We start from the raw sequence: 17,321 nt of genomic DNA on the forward strand, positions 1-17,321 counted from the left end.
CTTTACAAGTTAAAAACTGCCCTAATGTTGACACTTTTCTAGCTAACTAATTCACTAATGGGGGCCCCCTTTTATTTTTGTACTGGGCCTATTTCCTGACCCATTTTACTTATATCAAAACTAGGTAAGTTGCTTCTTGCAAAGCGGCTTCAAACAATGCCATATCATTTATGTCCAATTGATATTACCTCCTATGATGTCACTTCCTGTCAGGTTAAATCTTATGCAAATTATAGGGGCCTCGCATGTTCCTATTCTGCCCGGGGCCCCACAAATCCTAGGACCGGCCCTGGCGGTGAGCAAGCTGTGGATGCGCTGAGGCACCGAGACTAAAAGGAATTGTCAGGTGTTCGCTTTGGTCTTTTGTTTTTTTAAAGATATTTGGATATCGAACAGAAATATTTCAGGGTATCAGTGAGATACACATTTTTGGGGGGTTTTGTTACCTTTAATATCCGGATCTTGTGGCAAGTCAAGACTTTGGCCTCTCATTGACAATTTTGGATCTTACAAGGTCAAAAGCGTTCTACCTGCCAAAGAGTTTGTGACATTTGGACTATTTATCTAATGCCGTTTATTTAATCTATTTTGAAAAGAGTGACATTACGTTTTTTTTAAGTAGGTTGGTGTTTTGTTAGTAATATTGGGTGCACATTTAATTTCACATCTATAACCAATATGCAACGTGATCAAGCTTCTCCTTTTTTTTACAGCTTCCAGGAGACCCACCTGTCAGGTGGAAAGTATTTAGGTGCCATGGGGGGAGTCAGATTTAGTGCAGAGCGTAATTTTTTTTATTTTGGAGCATAATAGTGGACTCGAAGGGACTCGAAGGGCAAGCGGTTTTCTAACACTTACCACCTCTTAATGTGGGGGAAGGTGAAGAACCTCTTAATGAATATGAACAAGCTGTCGCTAAGTTAGAAAAGCAATTTAATGTTGAAGGGAGTTTAGTAGTGGCTAGACATGTTCGTCACTAGAGCGCAAGAAGCAGACGAAAGTATTGCATCACATGTAGCTGACCTACGCAAGTTGGCGTCCAAGTGTGAATTTGAGCATTTCACCTCGCAATTGATTAGAGATCAGGCTGGGCTGCATTGCAGGGATAAAAAAAGTTAAAGAGAAGTTTCTCACGTTGAAAACTCCCTCATTGCAAGAAACTATTTCTATTGTAAAAAGCATAGAATTATCACACAAAGCGTCTAGTGAGTTGAAACCAGATAAAACTGTGGTAGGTGCTCTAAAGGATGGCAAAGGTAAAGAAGATAAACAATTCAGTAAGCATAAGGGAAATACATTTCTGATCAATAAACCTGGAAAAAAATGGGTTTCCCTTCACATTTTTCAAACTTTCATTTGTGCCCTGCGAGGAATGCTTCATCGGAAATGTGGCAGACAGGGACATTTTGCTAAAGTATGTATCTCCAGAGGGAACGTAAATGCAGTTTATGTTGAGGAGGATAAGTGTGACACTTCAATAGATGTTGTTAGTTCTACGAGTGATTTAATGTTAGTTTTCATGGATGATTGTGCTGACTGTGTTGATCCCATCATGGATGTGGTTGTAGACAGAGAATCCATTTGTTTGCTGGTAGACTCAGGTGATCGCATGACCATGATTACTGAAGAATTGTTTGATTGTAATTGGACTGATATGCAATTAGATCATCTTGACAGAAATCCTGTTTCGTATGAGGGAAGAAGAATTGAATTTAAAGGATTTTTTTAACTAAGTTGATTTTCAAGGAGAGATGTATTAGTGGAAAGGTGTATGTTGCCAAGAAATGTTTAATTATCTTGGGGTGGTACCACCAGGGGTTGTTTGGAATGACCCTGAGACCTGGCACTAAGGAACCGGTGTCGGTTGTTGATGAGGGAGTGCAAGGTGATGGTTTATCCCATTGGGCTTTTAGGTTTGGTAGTGTGTTTGGCTACAATGTAGGGCACATTAAGGGTTTCAAACATCTTATCAAGGTAAAGGATCAAGCTGTTTCTCTAAAATATAAATTGCGTAATGTACCCTTTAGTGTTGGAGATGATTTGGCAGAGGAGCTCAACCAGGGGTCATTGAGCCGGTGGAGTCATGCTTATCGTTATCTCCACTGGTCTTGGCCCGCAAAAATAAAATGTCAGTCTCAGGGTTTGCATTGACTTGGGCAGTTTGAATAAAGAGATATGGGTAGATTCCCACCCTTTACCCTGTATTGATATACTTTCCAAGTTTGCAGGTTGCAAGTTCTTCTCTAAGATCGACTTATCTTCTGCATATCATCAGGTAGAGCTGCATATCATCAGGTAGAGCTGGATATCTCTTGCAAACATCTTACTGCATTTGTGTCTCCCATTGGAACTTTTCAATTTAAAAGTACGCCGTTTGGGATCGCCTGGGTGGCTTCTGTGTTCCAGCATATAATGGAAAAGGGGCGGGAGGGTGTTGGGCATACTATCATTTTCCAGGATGATCTTCTGGTGGCTGGAAAGTACAGGGTCTCACATGATAAGAATCGTACTGATGTTTTGAGCAGGTTGCAGGAGAAGGGCATTGTTGCTAACAAACTCATGCATGTTTTTGGTGTGGAATCTATTCAGTATCTAGGCCATCGCATCTCCGGTGAAGGAATTCTACAGAGAGGGGGTTTGATTGATGCTATTCTTAAAGCACCACGGCCAAGGTCAAAGGAACAAGTGTCTTCGTTTTTGTGAGTTCTATACTAACTTTGCTGCAAAAACTGTGCATTTACGTGAACTTCTCAAGAGGAGGGTCACCTTTTTGTGGGATCAAGCGTGTCAGAGCGAATTTGATCTTATCAAGCAAGAGCTAGGGGAGTGTAAAATTCTGACCCCCTTTGATCCCTCAATGCAGTGTGTTTCTGTCAATGCCAGTTTGGGTGGTATGATTACCCAAATAAAGCAGGGTGAGGAGCATAGCGTTGGTTTCGCTTCTCGTTCTCCGCGTCAAAGCGAGAAAAATTACTCCATCATTGAAAGGGAGATTTTGGTCTGTTGGGCTGTTGAAAGATTCAAGACTTTTTTGTTTGGCAGGACTTTCAAGTTGTTGACAGGAATGAGAGGTTTGTGATCTATCTTGAATGGAAGTGTGGTGAAAGAGTATACCCCTAGGATTGCCAGATTAAGTTCTAAATTGCTTCAGTACAACTTTTTTGTTGAATATATTCCTGGTGGGAGAAACACAAGAGCAGATTTTCGCTCGAGGTCTCCTTTACCTTGCTGCGAGGTTGGCATACTTGGTTGTCAGGATGATCAGGAATGTTTGAATGCAGCTGTGGATGTTTGCAGTATTGGTTGTTTTGATGAAAAGGAATGGTTTGATGCTGTGAAATCCGATTGTTTACTTAAGAAAGTTAAGGATCATATTGTTCAGGGTTGGCCTAATGAAAAACATCTTGATGTTGAGCTCCAGCCGTTTGCTAAGATTGCTGTTGAGCGGTCATTGGAGGATGGGGCTATGGTCAATGCGTGGCGATATGTTTATTCCTTCAGAATGTTTGAGGGCTCGTATTGTTAATTCTGGTCACAAGTGACTTCTTGGACAGACTAGCACCAAATGAAGGATTTGTGCTGTCTATTGGGGGCCTTCCATGGATCGTCAGATCGATGATGCAGTAGGAGGTTGTATTATTTGTTGCTCAAATGACAAGGTTGTCAAGACGGTTACCCCTCCCACACAAGTTGTGGAACTTCCCAGCGGACCATGGATGAAGTTGGCTGTTGATTTTATTGGACCTTTCAACGCCTAACCCAACAAGTATAAGTTTGCTTTGGTTGTTGCCGACTACTACAGAAAATGGTGGGAGGTACATTTATGGTTGTTCCCAATGCTCAGGAAGTCATTAGAATTTTTCAAAGTATTTTTGCCAGGGAAGGTTTCCCCAAAGAATTAGTTTTGGACAATGCAATTTGTCTCAAGAGAAAAGTCTGATTTTCTTTCAAAATGTGGGATCGTGCATTGTCGTGTGGCTCTTTATCACCCACAAGCAAATAGTTTTATTGAGCGCTTGAATCGCATTTTGGTTAATTGTGTACAGTGGGCTATTTCCAACGGGGTAGACGTTAAAGAAGCAGTGCAGAGCATGTTGTGGGCTCATCGCACTACTCCTGGTTTGGCTGTTGGGAAGAGTCCCTTTGAGTTGTTGGTGGGAGAGTTGCCACTTTTGATATGTGTCCCGCTTGGATGGGGAAGTGGGGTTTCTGTTCTAAAGCTGCTACTGTTTCAGGGGTGGCAGGAGGTGAATTGCAGAGCAAGGATTGTGTTGAGGATTCCTCCAAGTGTGCCAAGGATGTGAAAGGTTGGTGTTCCAAGGTTTGTGTGGGTGACTGGGTTCAAATTAAGCTTCCTTACAAGGTTCTCAAGGGGTTGTCCAAATTTGGTCCTCCTGTTCGTGTTGATTCTACTTCTCGGTATGCTGCGAGAGTCAATGGCAAGAGTTGGTGGAATCTCTGGATTCAATTTACATGATTCCTGATCAAATTATTCAACTGGGCCTGCAAGTTGGATTAGATCATTTGTTTGTTGAATCTGATCACAGTGATTCCAACTCAGGTGTCCCTAGGAGTTCTTCTCATTCTCCTCATGTGCGAAGAAATCGTAGGAAAAGGGTTCCACCAAATCGTATGAATCTATGAAATTTTGATATTTCAATTTCTTTGTGATGAAACTGTCAAAATTGTTTCTTGTTTTTGCTATGGAATTGTACTATTGTGTTTTTCTTTACTTTGTCATTTTCTCCTTTTCCCTTTATTTCCCTATTTATTTCTCTTTTCTTAGTTTAGTTGTTATTTGTATTTTCTCTTCTATGCTTCCATTGAATCAGCTTGGTTTCATGGTAATGGAATGTTGATGTTTGAATTGCCAGGGACTGTTTTCCATTCCCTGGAAGCTGTGAAGACGAATGGTTGATTAAACACAAGGTTAGTGCTCTTACCTGGTCCTGTGTGGTCACTTCACCGGGCAGTCTAAGAGCTGTACATGAAGCTTTAAGTTTAGATTCTTGTATCCTGTGCCAGATTATCCTTTATACTGCAAAGGGGTCAATACCCACCTCCGGTGTACAAGTTAATGGTAGACCAAAAGCGGCCTATGGCCCGTGAACTATGTAACAAGCTCATATTTATTGTTAAAAGCAATTTGAAAAAATGAACTAAAAAAAAAAAAAAAAAAACTATTAGTGGGCAGTGCTCATTTCACCCAAATGGAAATGCAGCACAGCTCCATTGATAGAAGAACATATTCAATCAGAGTCCTGAAAGTGCTTCCACTGATGCTCTAAAAACATTCTCCTAACTCTTTACAAAGGTAAGTTTTGTTCATGTTGGCCAACACCACTCAGGGCCTTATAACGACATCTCTGATATTACCCAGTAACTCTTCCCTAGACTGACCAATACAGGGGGCATTGATAACTATGGGGAAGGGGATGGCAATAGAAATAACAGCGATTAAAAGTGGGGTCCAGGGGGCCCTCTAAGAAATTAGAGTGGAAATCAGTAATTTGGTTACCCATTTTACCCAGAAGTTCACCCTTCAGCTCTACCTGCATCAGTATGCGGAGTCACTGACTGAGTGTGAAATGGCAGAAAAATGTTTGTAGGGTTCAGGCAAAAGTAGCATTAAGGGGTAGGGGTTTCGTGGGGGGGCGTGGCTACGCATGCAATGGCGATAGACGTGCTGGGGTAGAGCTCCACTATGAGCTCCCCTCTCACTAGCCATATCTCCGGTATACTTCTCTGGATCCAGCAGACATTGGCAACGGAGCTGCGGGGGGTGATCAGCTGCCGCATCGCCGAGTTTGGACCAGCTGCAACGTTGCTGGCCTCACCAGATGGAGCCGCGGGTTGTGCTGCTGCCCGCGCTGCTCCCTGTCCGGCAGGTACCCCTACGCGAGGCCATGGTCTGGCCCCACCCACAAGGCCCTGAGATCGCGGCCCGCGAGCCTTCTCCAGACCTGGCCCAGTACAACGCGGAGTGCACTTGACCGCTACCCCGTCTGCCGCATATACTGGACATACCGCGCGGAGCACTGCAGCTCACGCTGCTCCCTGTCCGGCGGTGGAGCCTACGTGGGGCTGCGGTCTGGCTCCACCTAGGAGGCCCCGAGTTTGAGGCTTGCCAACCGGGGTGGTGAAGATCTCCTGACTCTGCTGGGCCGGGCGGGAGTGATACTTGAGGCGGCAGCTAGGGGGGGTGCACACTGAGACTCTCTCCTCCCCCTTCCACTTCCAGAGGTAGCCGGTGGGGAGCGGCCCTCCCGGATTGCGCACCTGGATTCCGGGCAGTGGCACAGGGACGGTGCTGTGGCCTGTTGCTATGTCCTGGGGAGCAGCTCAAGGGGATACAAGGCTGTGGCGAAACCAGGGCAAGAGCGTCAGATTCTACTTACCACCTGCTATACCCTCCTTACTTGGCAACTACCTTGCAACATTGGCCAAGGTCTGCTGAGTGAGCCTGCAGTGGCCCTGCTGGGGGCTTGCGCCTGATGAGGTGAGGCGTACTGACTGGCCTGCGGTGGAGAAGTGTGGCTCAATCATTAGAGCGGCAGAGTGGAGAAGTGTGGCTCAATAATTAGAGCGGCAGACCCTGATGCAGAGGTCTAGCCCGGGACCAGGGTTCAATTCCCCGCCTCGGCGGGTCTTGGGCTCAAAATTCCACGGACCTGATAAGTCTCGCCTCGGTGCCTATTCCAATCATGGAGTCCCACTCTGCAACTCTGGGTAATAGCTTGCTTAATCTCCACAACGGCCCCCACAACGCTAAGGATGCCTGGCCTCCACCTTGGGGGTGCTCAGGAGTGGACGCCTCACAGGGAAAGCCAGGATGGGTTCCACAGCGGTATTCGTACAAGCGCCTTGAGACCCTTGCGGGTGAGTAGTGCGCTATACAAGTATCAATTTACATTTCCCACTACCCCTCTCACCGTGCCGTCTACTAAGCTGCGACCTGCTGGGACACGACCTGCCAGCCCCACCTGGCGGACGAGCTGCTTTGGAGGTACGCACCTTTTGCCCGCTGTCTCTCCTGCTGACGCAGGCGCCGAACCACACCTCGGGGACCATTGACCGCTGGAGCGCGGGACACGGAATTGCAGCCTACTGCGCCGCTCATGTCTGGGGGTACCAGGGCGAGGATCGGAGCTAGTGGCTCACAGAAGAAGGGAAACATGGACAAAAAAAATGCAGTCGGCGGACTCAGACCAGACGGCGTCCAAACTGGATACAATGCTGGCTGCAATCGAACGACTAGAGGAATCGGTCCAACTAACCCGCACCTCCCTAGAGACCAAGATTGACGGAGTGGCGATTGACCTCACGCATCTGCGAGCCGATCATAAGAAGTTGGCGAAGCGAACCACTGCCCTAGAGGGTACAGCAGCAGACCTTGCGCCCAGGGTTGCCCAGACTGAGAAGCAGGTACAGGACCTCCTCAACAGAGTGGAATTCCTGGAAGATCGCACTGAGGATGCGGAGGGAAGGGCACGGAAGAACAACGTGCGCCTGGTGGGTGTGCCGGAGCGCTGGGAGGGGAAAGATCCTTAGACTCACATGGAAGATTGGCTGCGGAACCTGCTACCGGCCGGCGCGCTATCGCCATACTTTGTCGTGGAGCGAGCGCACCGAGTGCCGACCCGACCACTCCCAGGCCTAAGCTCCTCAGGATACTGAACTATCGAGACCGGGATTCTATCCTACGGGAAACTCGGAAGATGCAAGAGGTCCACATAGATAATGCTCCAATAATGTTTTTCCCTGATTATACGATTCAAGTTCAACGTCAAAGACACTCTTTTCTGGAGGTCAAGCAGCGGCTCCGGCGACTGGACTTGAAGTATTCCTTACTTTTCCCAGCACGTTTGCGGGTGGTGGCACGGGACAAGACTCACTTCTTTGCCACTCCGGAGGAAGTGGAGGCCTGGTTGGACGCTGGTATGGCTATGGAGCCCCAGACAACATTGGTGTCGAATCACAGGACACGCATCAGAGGGCCCTGGCGTCAACGCAGAAAAAGATCACCTCCTGGTTAAAGACCGCGTGAGGCGGCGGATGTGAGCCCGCCTGCGGCGCTTATTCACAGCAAACGTCAGGATGTCATTCGAACAGTGGCGGTACTTAGTGGATCCCCAAACACAGACGTGGCCCTGGATGCCAGTCCACGAGAACTACTCAGCGACGACGAACACATTTATGGCCTGCCGGACTCTCAGATGTCCACAGAGGGACCAGATGTCACTCCGCAGACAGCAGATTTGATTCACTGACTGTATTATTCCACTATCTGGAGTTGTCGCTTGGCCGCTGGAGGCTGTTGCTTAGTCACCGGACCTGGAGCTGACTGGACCGGGGTGCGCTGTAGAGGCGACAGCCAGGACACCACCTGTGTTCTCTGCACACAGCAAGCGGTGCAGTGAGTACTTTTGCTGTGATAACTGACCCCTGAGGGGATAATGGCTTGGCGGTCAAGCTTAACGCCTGGTCAAGCCTATTAACGTTGAGCTCTCTCTTGGTGGGGGTGGACGGGCGGTACACTCATTGACTCCTGAGGGTACCTGAGCGCTGCAGGCTGGAGATTACTGCCGTGGGCTACCCGGTCTGACTATTCTATACCACTACTGGCTGACATAGATTGCTTGTGGGAGGGGTTCCCCACCTCTGCCTGGATTGCAGATGTAGTGGAATGGCTGTGTCTAGTGCCTAAGCGACCCCCCTTGAATTTGAATGTTTGTTGCCTCATTGGAGAGTTTGGACGACGGCATGTTTCGCTGTCGACCTTTTGGTATTGACTGTTGGTTTTATTTTTCTTATGTCATGGTTGTAATGTATTTTTATTTAGTGTGTGATTCACAATTGTTTGTTAACCTATGCTCAGCAACTTGGGATGTGCAGATTTTGGGGATGGGAGCTGACCTGCAGGTAGTGACCGCGCAGCAGGGGGAGGTTGGAGACGACGCTGAGGATAGCCATGTCAGTGATTAAGACATGTACACACCGTCGCATAGGTACCAAATATACTCTTACCTCAAAAGACATCACTTCCACATAGCTCTTTTACAAGAGACACATTTAAACGGCGCGGAAGTACAGAAGCTGCACCGAAGGTGGCGTGGGCAACTATATGCGACAGGATACTCGGCTTATGCCTGTGGGGCGCTGCGTAGGGTAAGACCTGGGACCCCTTTTGCCATTTCACACTCCCGGGTGGACCCTGAGGGGCGATATGTAGTTGTGCAGGGTAGGCTGGATGGGAGACAGATCGTTTTGGCCTCATTATATGCTCCCAACACAGACCAGGGGGGTTTCTTTACACGACTGACCACGGTGCTAGCGCCTTGGCACGGTATTCCTTGGGTGTTAGGGGGTGATTATAATTGCGTTTTAGATGTTGCCTTAGATCGCACCTTTCCGCCCCTTCCTAGCGCACCAGTGTATGGGGCTATAAAGGCATGGACGGCCTGGGCCTCGCAGTGGGACCTTTACGATGCTTGGCGGAGCCGTAGTCCTCAAACCCAGATGTACTCATATTATTCAGGTGCACACATATTGCACGTTCGACTAGATAGATACATGGTGTCGAATGACTTGCTCCCCCTGGTTAGTGACACTTACTATATGGGTCGCACACACTCAGATCACAATCCTCATGTTCTAGAACTGGCGTGGGTACAACCACACCCGCCGATACCCACCTGGAGGCTCCAGCCCGACGCGCCCTTTCGCACCTCCATGTCAGCACATATTATGCAATATTTTGAGGAGAATAACCAAACGGCATCCACCCCCCAAATTGAGTGGGATGCATTGAAGGTTGTCATCAGGGGGCACTGCTTAGGCACACAGGCCAATATGCTGAAGCACCTGGACGGAGAGCTGACGCGCATCGAAGCCGATCTGCTTGAGAAGGAGCAGGCCGCGCCAGAGGGCGATAGAGTCGTTGGCAGAGGCTCGAGCGGAGCATGAGAGATTACTAGACAGACTGCGAAATTTAAATTATGCAGCCCATTCGGCACGCACCCATCACCTTGGGGACAAACCGAGCAAGCTGTTGGCCTGGCTGATCAAGCAGGATGTAATGACTACACCGGTGTCGGCGGTGCAAGTCGATCGAGATACTGTGGCTTACACGCAGAGTGCAATACATGCGGCCTTTTTGGACCACTATGCGGGATTGTATCGCTCTAAACTGCGAGTATCTATAGCTGCTATAACCGATTACCTTTCGGGCTTAACGCTACCTAGCCTGGAAGACGCGCAGCGCAACGAACTAGAAGCCACCCTTACGCCTGAAGAATTGCGCACTGTCATTTTGTTCCCTATCCAATTTATTTATTTATTTATTTTAGGAGCTTGTAAAGCGCACGGCTACCTCCGGCGGAGGTGTCCCGGCACCTCCGGCAGATCTGCCAATGGCAGATCCCCGGGCCCAGATGGGATTCCTGCCAAGTTTTATAAAGCTTACTCTGAAATTTTGATCCCGGAACTTCTTAGAGTATATGCAGCGGCCATTTTTTACTCCTCCCTCCCGCCCACATTGAACAAAGCCAATCTAATTTCCCTCCCAAAACCGGGCAGTGACAGCACACTTCTGGGCTCTTATCGCCCACTAGCTCTACTGAATACCGACTACAAAATTCTAGCTTCCGCACTGGCTCAGCGCCTAGCCCTGCTGGTGCCCACACTTGTGCATAGCGACCAGAATGGCTTTGTGCCCACCCGTAGTACCTCACTTAACATTCGACGCCTGTTTCGTGTACAACGCTATGCCACGGTACAGTGGCCTCGATCAGGGTGCCTGGTACTGGACCTCGAAAAGGCGTTCGACTCAGTGGAGTGGCCCTACCTTGTGGCGGTACTGAGGAAATATGACCTCGGGGATGACTATATTCATATGGTGGGCCTCTTGTATCAGACGCCCACGGTACGAGTTTGCATCGGTGGGTTGCTGTCTGAGGCCATTCGTGTCCCAGGGGCACCTAGCAGGGATGTCCCCTGTCCCCGTTGCTCTTTTCGTTAGTGATGGAGCCGCTAGCGGAGAAATTGCGAACACAAGGTGTGGATTGGGGTACCCCCCTGGTTGACGGTCTACATATAGTGTCACTATATGCCGACGACTTGCTTTTATACATCAAAGACCTGGCCTGTCTGCCACCGTCCCTATCTGACATTTTTCGCGACTTTGAAGCTATGTCGGGACTCAAAGTCAACTGGACCAAATCTGGGGTGTACTCGTTTAGTGCAGAAACACCGGAATGTGAGGTTACTATCGATGGGGAGCGGCTCTCCTGGTATCCTGCTACGTTTCGATACCTCGGGATAAATATATATAGATCCCCGATGGAAGTGCTGGAGGGTAATAGGGTGCGAGCTATATCCTCCTTGCGGGCGCAGATGTCCTTTTGGAAGACCCTCCCCTTAAATGTGCCCAGCCGTGTCACATTGACAAAAATGATAGTATTGTCCAGGTTGCTATATTACTACGCCAACCTCCCGGTGTATGTCCCGACACGCATATTCAGAGATCTAGTAGTCTCAATTAGGAGTCTTATATGGAGCACGGGGAGGCCCCGAGTAGCATTGAAAAAACTATGCGCCTCCTGATGCTGGAGGCTTGGCGGTTCTCAATCAGGAACTTTACTATCTAGCAGCACTTGCAGTGGGTTGCCGGCTGGCTGGCTGGGAAGAACTTGGGAGATACTGCGTCGGCTTCCACGATCTGGACACGTACGCAGATTCATACACTGTTCCATCCATTGACCAGGGCTCCCTATCCGCCGCAGATACATTTAGCAGTTGCTCGCAAATGCTATTTACGAAGCTTGAAACTTACTGGCGCAGTGGTACCATATGCCCCAGTGCTCCCACTGCTAGGAATGCCCAGGGACGGAAATGTCCTTACTGAGGCGGTGCTGGAACGCTTGACACAGTCCGGAGTAGACACGGTGGGGGACCTGTACGCGGAGGGGGAGCTGGTTCCTTTTGAGACTCTAATTGTGGACACAGGACTCCCAGCGGGGCAGTTCCTAATGCAGCAACAATAGTATGCACGTTGACACGGGCCTGGGGTGACATCTCTAGGGAATTGAACAAAGGGTTTTAAACTGGGCGCACAGCTGTTTGGTGATTTTAAATAGTCTGTGAGGAACTCCAGAGTATCGCCTTCTGTCTGGAGGCGTGGAAAATATCAAGGGGTAGCACTCTCAAATGTGAGATGTGTCCTCCGGGTTCCTAGGGAATTGCCAACGCACTTGCTGGTGCAGTACTTGCATGTAATGGGGAGTGGCTCCCATGTAGTTCACTGGCTAGCACAAGTGCTGCTTACCCATACACTGAGCGCTACCCAGGGCCTGCGAGATAGGTGGCGGAGGACAGGGGACGAGAATGGACCGATAAAGAGTGGGCAGGACTGCTAGCTGGCACCACAAAAATCCCGCGCAATTCCCACTTCAAACTCATGCAGCTATACATAGTTCACCGCGCATACCTGTCGCCTGACAAGATCAATCGTTACTTTCAAACTGCAACATCCGCATGCCCGAGGTGCGCACTAGTAAATGCTGATTTCTTGCCTATGCTATGGTCATGCCCCGCATTGCAGATATATTGGCAGTTTGTGACAGTTTCCCTTGCGGAAGGAGTGGGCAAGGAGATGCAACATACATGGGAGACATGTATATTAGGCTCATATAAACGTACAAAACACACTAAAGTCCTCCCTAGGTTTTGGGATCTAGGGCTTATTACGGCAAAAAGGCTCATCACTAAACGCTGGAAAAGTAGCGAACACCCACAGGTGACACACTGGCGTGACTCATTTGAGAACTGGGCCAGAGCGGAAAGTACAATCCTGCATAGGGAGGAAACGGAGGGGCTACGCAAATACCCTATAGCGCAGGCCTGGGACGCCACCTTAAAAACTTTTCATCAAGCATGCCTTCAAAAAGGGACCCCGTAGATGTGCCTTTCCCAGCTTTGCTTAGGGGGGGGGGGGGGTAACAACGCCGGGTCCTGGGGACAATGTTGCCTTCTGGTCCTTCCTGTCCCCCCCACGGAGCACACCTGACATGCGACATTGTAATGTGGTTGACCTAGACACAGACACCCACACTCTCGGGATATGCACAAATTGGTGCAAATGCTGCATGTGCTTCTGTCCCTCACCTCCCTGGGAAACCCAGTACACAGCAGCGATATGCTTCCTGCCCCCATACAAGCTTTCCCCAAAGACTGCACTAACAAACTAGTAGACACGCACATACGATTTGTTATTAGCCTAGCTTCTTTCCATTTGTTCTTGCTTTTACCTTTTGTTTTTCTTATTTGGGGTCTCATTTTGATTTTAGTTCCTAATAGTTGTTATAATGTTGTGAATATCGGACTATGTGCGAACTGTTCTATATCTATTTACACGGGCCAATGGTAAAGATTTGGACGTTCTGTTATAAGACTGTTTAAGATTGCAGTGCATTGGCGACACGGGCACTAGGCTGAAGTCTTGATACTACACTAGCGCTATTTTTAGGTCTCGCCTGTCGATGCGCATGCGCATCGAGCAAGCAAGACTATGGGGGCTTATCCACTCTTTATCCAACTTGCAAGGAATCGTGGCGATTCCTTGCAGTGCCCGTGACTTTTAAGCTCAATGCGCATGCGCATTGAGCTTAAAAGCGCGAGCACATCAGTTCCCTCAGCCGCACTCCAGGCCCCCGCTCCGCCCCCTCCCCTGCCCGCCGTGTCGCATTTCTCCTCCCCCCTCCCCTTATCTGCCTTCCCTCCGTCTGTTCCCTCTCCCCGCTACCCTACTAAAGCCATGTACCTACAATGAGACTAGCACGCAGAGGACCTTATTCGTAAGAAGTCAAATGAAGCCGCCATGTTTGAATGTAGCTTTCAGTCATGTAAATGGCACATCAACTGATCATATTCGTATACTGCAAGATTCCACACCGCTTTTTATGTAATAAATCTGTTTTTATTACCTGTTTCCATCATTTAGTATAATATTTTAAATATTTCGGCCGATATTTGTGTTTCATAATTTTGTATGTAACAGCATAAAAACCACGATCTTTATGCCCTTAAAGCGTTTCCACTTGGATGTTGGTAGTTTTTCAAACGTAGCATTTCTACTTGCCGTATAACATTTGATAACACATATTGAAAGAGTCCTTTACGTGTGCGACGGTCGGTATGTGCTCTCTGAGTCAAGGAAATGTACGGTATACAAGATTCGCCCGTTAGGGTGAACAGAGGGACAGGCCAGTAGTTTAATACCACATATATTTTGGCAACGCCTTATTGTAAAAATTATTCTGCTAGAGTTCTGTGATTAGTTTAATATATGAAAGCAACGACTGTTCGTTCAAAGTATGTATTTTTTCTTTTTCTAATCTTGTATGTACAGAATCATCTTTTTTTTTTAAATACCAAAAATAAATCTACATTTAATGTATTAGACAAAAATTACCTTGCTTTGTTTAACTTATTTCTGAGTGTATCGCTTTTTTAAAATAGCGAAACACGTAAACATTTCAATATGGCCATTATGTTCAGCTTCTTCCGCCATACTACAGTAGCGTATCCGTTTTTTTCGAGTGACGGACATTCAGTTAGTTTACTTCCCATTGCCGTCTCTTATTGACTACGCAGTTACAGTCTGGATGACGTAACCACGTCACAGATACGAACGGCTTGCCGGGCGCTGTAGTCCTTAACTATGCTGCCTGTAGCCCAACCCCGCTTCTTTGCTCTAGTCTCCCTCAACCCCTCACCCTCACCCTCACTCACCCTCAACCCCTCACCCTCAACCCCTCACTCACCCTCAACCCCTCAGCCTCACCCTCACCCTCACTCACCCTCAACCCCTCAGCCTCACTCACCCTCACTCACCCACACCCTCACTCACCCTCAACCCTCACCCTCACTCACCCTCAACCCCTCACCCTCACTCACCCTCAACCCCTCACCCTCACTCACCCTCACCCTCAACCCCTCACCCTCGACCCCTCCCCCTCACTCACCCTCAACCCCTCACCCTCACCCTCACTCACCCTCACAACACATATTGTGTTACAATAGGTGTCACATTTGCGAAAGATAAAAATATTGGCATTGTAAATAACAAAGCTATTAATTCGCTATTTCCAAAACAAGCACATAAATAACAAATGTCTCCTTTACAATACCAATAGCTCAAACTTTCCTAATGCGAGACCTATTGCATTGCTGTGCTTCTCTCCCCTGCTGCACTCTCCTGCTCTCTAGAGATGTGGCCTAACGACCAGAGCTGCCATCTAAGTCACGTAAATACAAAACATGTTGCATTCCAAATGCTATAGGTGTCACATTCGCGAAAGTTATAACTATTGGCATTGTAAATGACAAAGCCATCAATTTAGCAATTTTAAAAACCAACAAATAAATAAAATATGTCATTTACAAGACCAATAACTCCAACTCTTCTAATGCGAGACCTATTGCATTTCCAATGCTTGTTGCATTTGGGATTCATCATCCCAAATGCAAAATCGCAATTATAGAAATCGCTAAATTGCAATGAATTGCATTTAAGGAATCTCAATTTGAGATTCCTTAAATGCAATTCATGAACCATTTAAAAACTGCGAATTCGCAATCTCGGGCCGCTATTTACCACGTAGTCTAACTACGTGGTAAATAGCGAAAACTTAGAAAAATGCACTTTAGTGCATTTTTCTAAGTTGTATGTTACACACACGTCCTTTGGATATGTGTGTGCGCAACACCAGTGTACATTACCATTTCAGGGGTGCTACAGGGTGTCCTTTGGACACCCTGGCACCCTTAAAATCGCATCCTTATTTGCGATTGGCTATTTTTTAGCGAATTGCAAATAAGGAAGCTGTAGAAATCGCAATTTCTACATGAATCCCGTTTTGCGAGTCTTTAATAGCGATTCCTTAATAATCGCTATTAAGGACTCGCAAAACATGACAATGATGAATCTGGGGGTATGTCTGCAGCATTTTTTATATATATATATTCGCTATTTTTTCCGTTTGATGTAGCAATCTTAAGTTTCTAAACAAAACTACACGATTTTCATTTCTTCGGATCTGGAAATATGTCTGCTGCATTTTTTTTATATATATATTCGGTGTTTTTCCTTTTCATGTACAAAATCTGATGTTTTAAATTAAAAAAACTAAAACGCTTTCATTTTTACGGCTCGTCATTCCGCTAGCTAACGCGTGAATGGACAAAACAGAGTTAAGGCTCTTCCAAAGTGAGCACTGGTTTTTCACCGCCACATAGACAAATAATCCTGTAAAATGAAGAGTATGAAGATGAAGAGTATGAGTATGAGCTATTTGCTCAAACATATATATTTCTACGCTCGTTCTTGTGGTGCACTTTCGATTCCAAATTCGGCACGAAACCCAGAACGCCACATCTCACACGAGTAAGCTCGACATCAAGTCGAGTCCCCCGCCATTCTTTATGGTCCCACCTCCTGGGCGTTTTTACACTCGCGTTGAACTTGACATCAAACGTAGCCACTGAGAAATAAGCTTTCAGACTGAGACGTCGCGGACGGTTCCCAGTTCCTTGCACTCACCTCCAGGTCTACCCAGACCATTCTGAGAGCCGCGCTGTCCCCAGCCATGGTGCAGTTCCTGTGCTGCGCCTTCAGCCGAAGAGACCGCTGCGCAGCCAGAAGGGGTGCGCTGAAAATACACAACTTTTCCCCAATATGCCGCAGGCCCCACATAAGCACGTAAAAGGGCAGGGGAACACGCACAGCGTACAAGTGGATCAGAGAAAGAGAAGAGGGACAGGCCAGGCCACGAGAGACTGTACACGCAATAACTCAGGCATGGAAATGAAAGAGAGACAACAGCCCCACAGCAAACACAGCTTCTCTCACAGAGTAGTTATTGAAGAGAGAGGAGAGTTTTAGTCTGGAAGGGTGGTTCCGTAAAGAGACCATAGTCTAGGTTGCCAGCTACCTGGTCGTGTTTATACCGGCATGACGGTATTTCAATGGCCCTGCCAGTACAATTATTATAAAAATTACCGATTGCTGGCATTTCCTCCTTACCTTACATATTTTAAACAATAAATGTTAGAAGAAAGCACTTTGTATTCTACAGATGCCCTTATACTCGACTTGATAACTAAAGTAAACTAAGACCGAAAGGCAATGTTAACAAGCATTGGCAAAGCCAATATGTCACGCTTATGTGAGATCTGTTCGCTTTGCCAATGTTTCTTAGCCATGTTACAACATGGCTGAAAGTAAAGAAAACAAGCATTGGAAATGCAATAGGTCTCGGATT

The 17,321-nt window shown here is 47.4% G+C and overlaps 1 protein-coding gene across 1 annotated transcript in view; it reads right to left on the reverse strand.

Moving 5' to 3' along the window:
- LOC147732720 (oligoribonuclease, mitochondrial-like) overlaps nucleotides 1-16,891 on the reverse strand; it is a 241,253-nt gene extending 224,362 nt beyond the window's left edge. The window contains exon 1 of the mRNA XM_086957277.1: nucleotides 16,601-16,891. Within this exon, the coding sequence (XP_086813403.1) occupies nucleotides 16,601-16,753 (153 nt within the window). The 5' untranslated portion in view covers nucleotides 16,754-16,891. The remainder of the gene's footprint in view (nucleotides 1-16,600) is intronic.
- Nucleotides 16,892-17,321: the final 430 nt, after the last annotated feature.

The sequence above is a fragment of the Lissotriton vulgaris genome, chromosome 2_1, assembly GCF_964263255.1.
Source record: "Lissotriton vulgaris chromosome 2_1, aLisVul1.2, whole genome shotgun sequence".
Classification (NCBI taxonomy): domain Eukaryota; kingdom Metazoa; phylum Chordata; class Amphibia; order Caudata; family Salamandridae; genus Lissotriton; species Lissotriton vulgaris.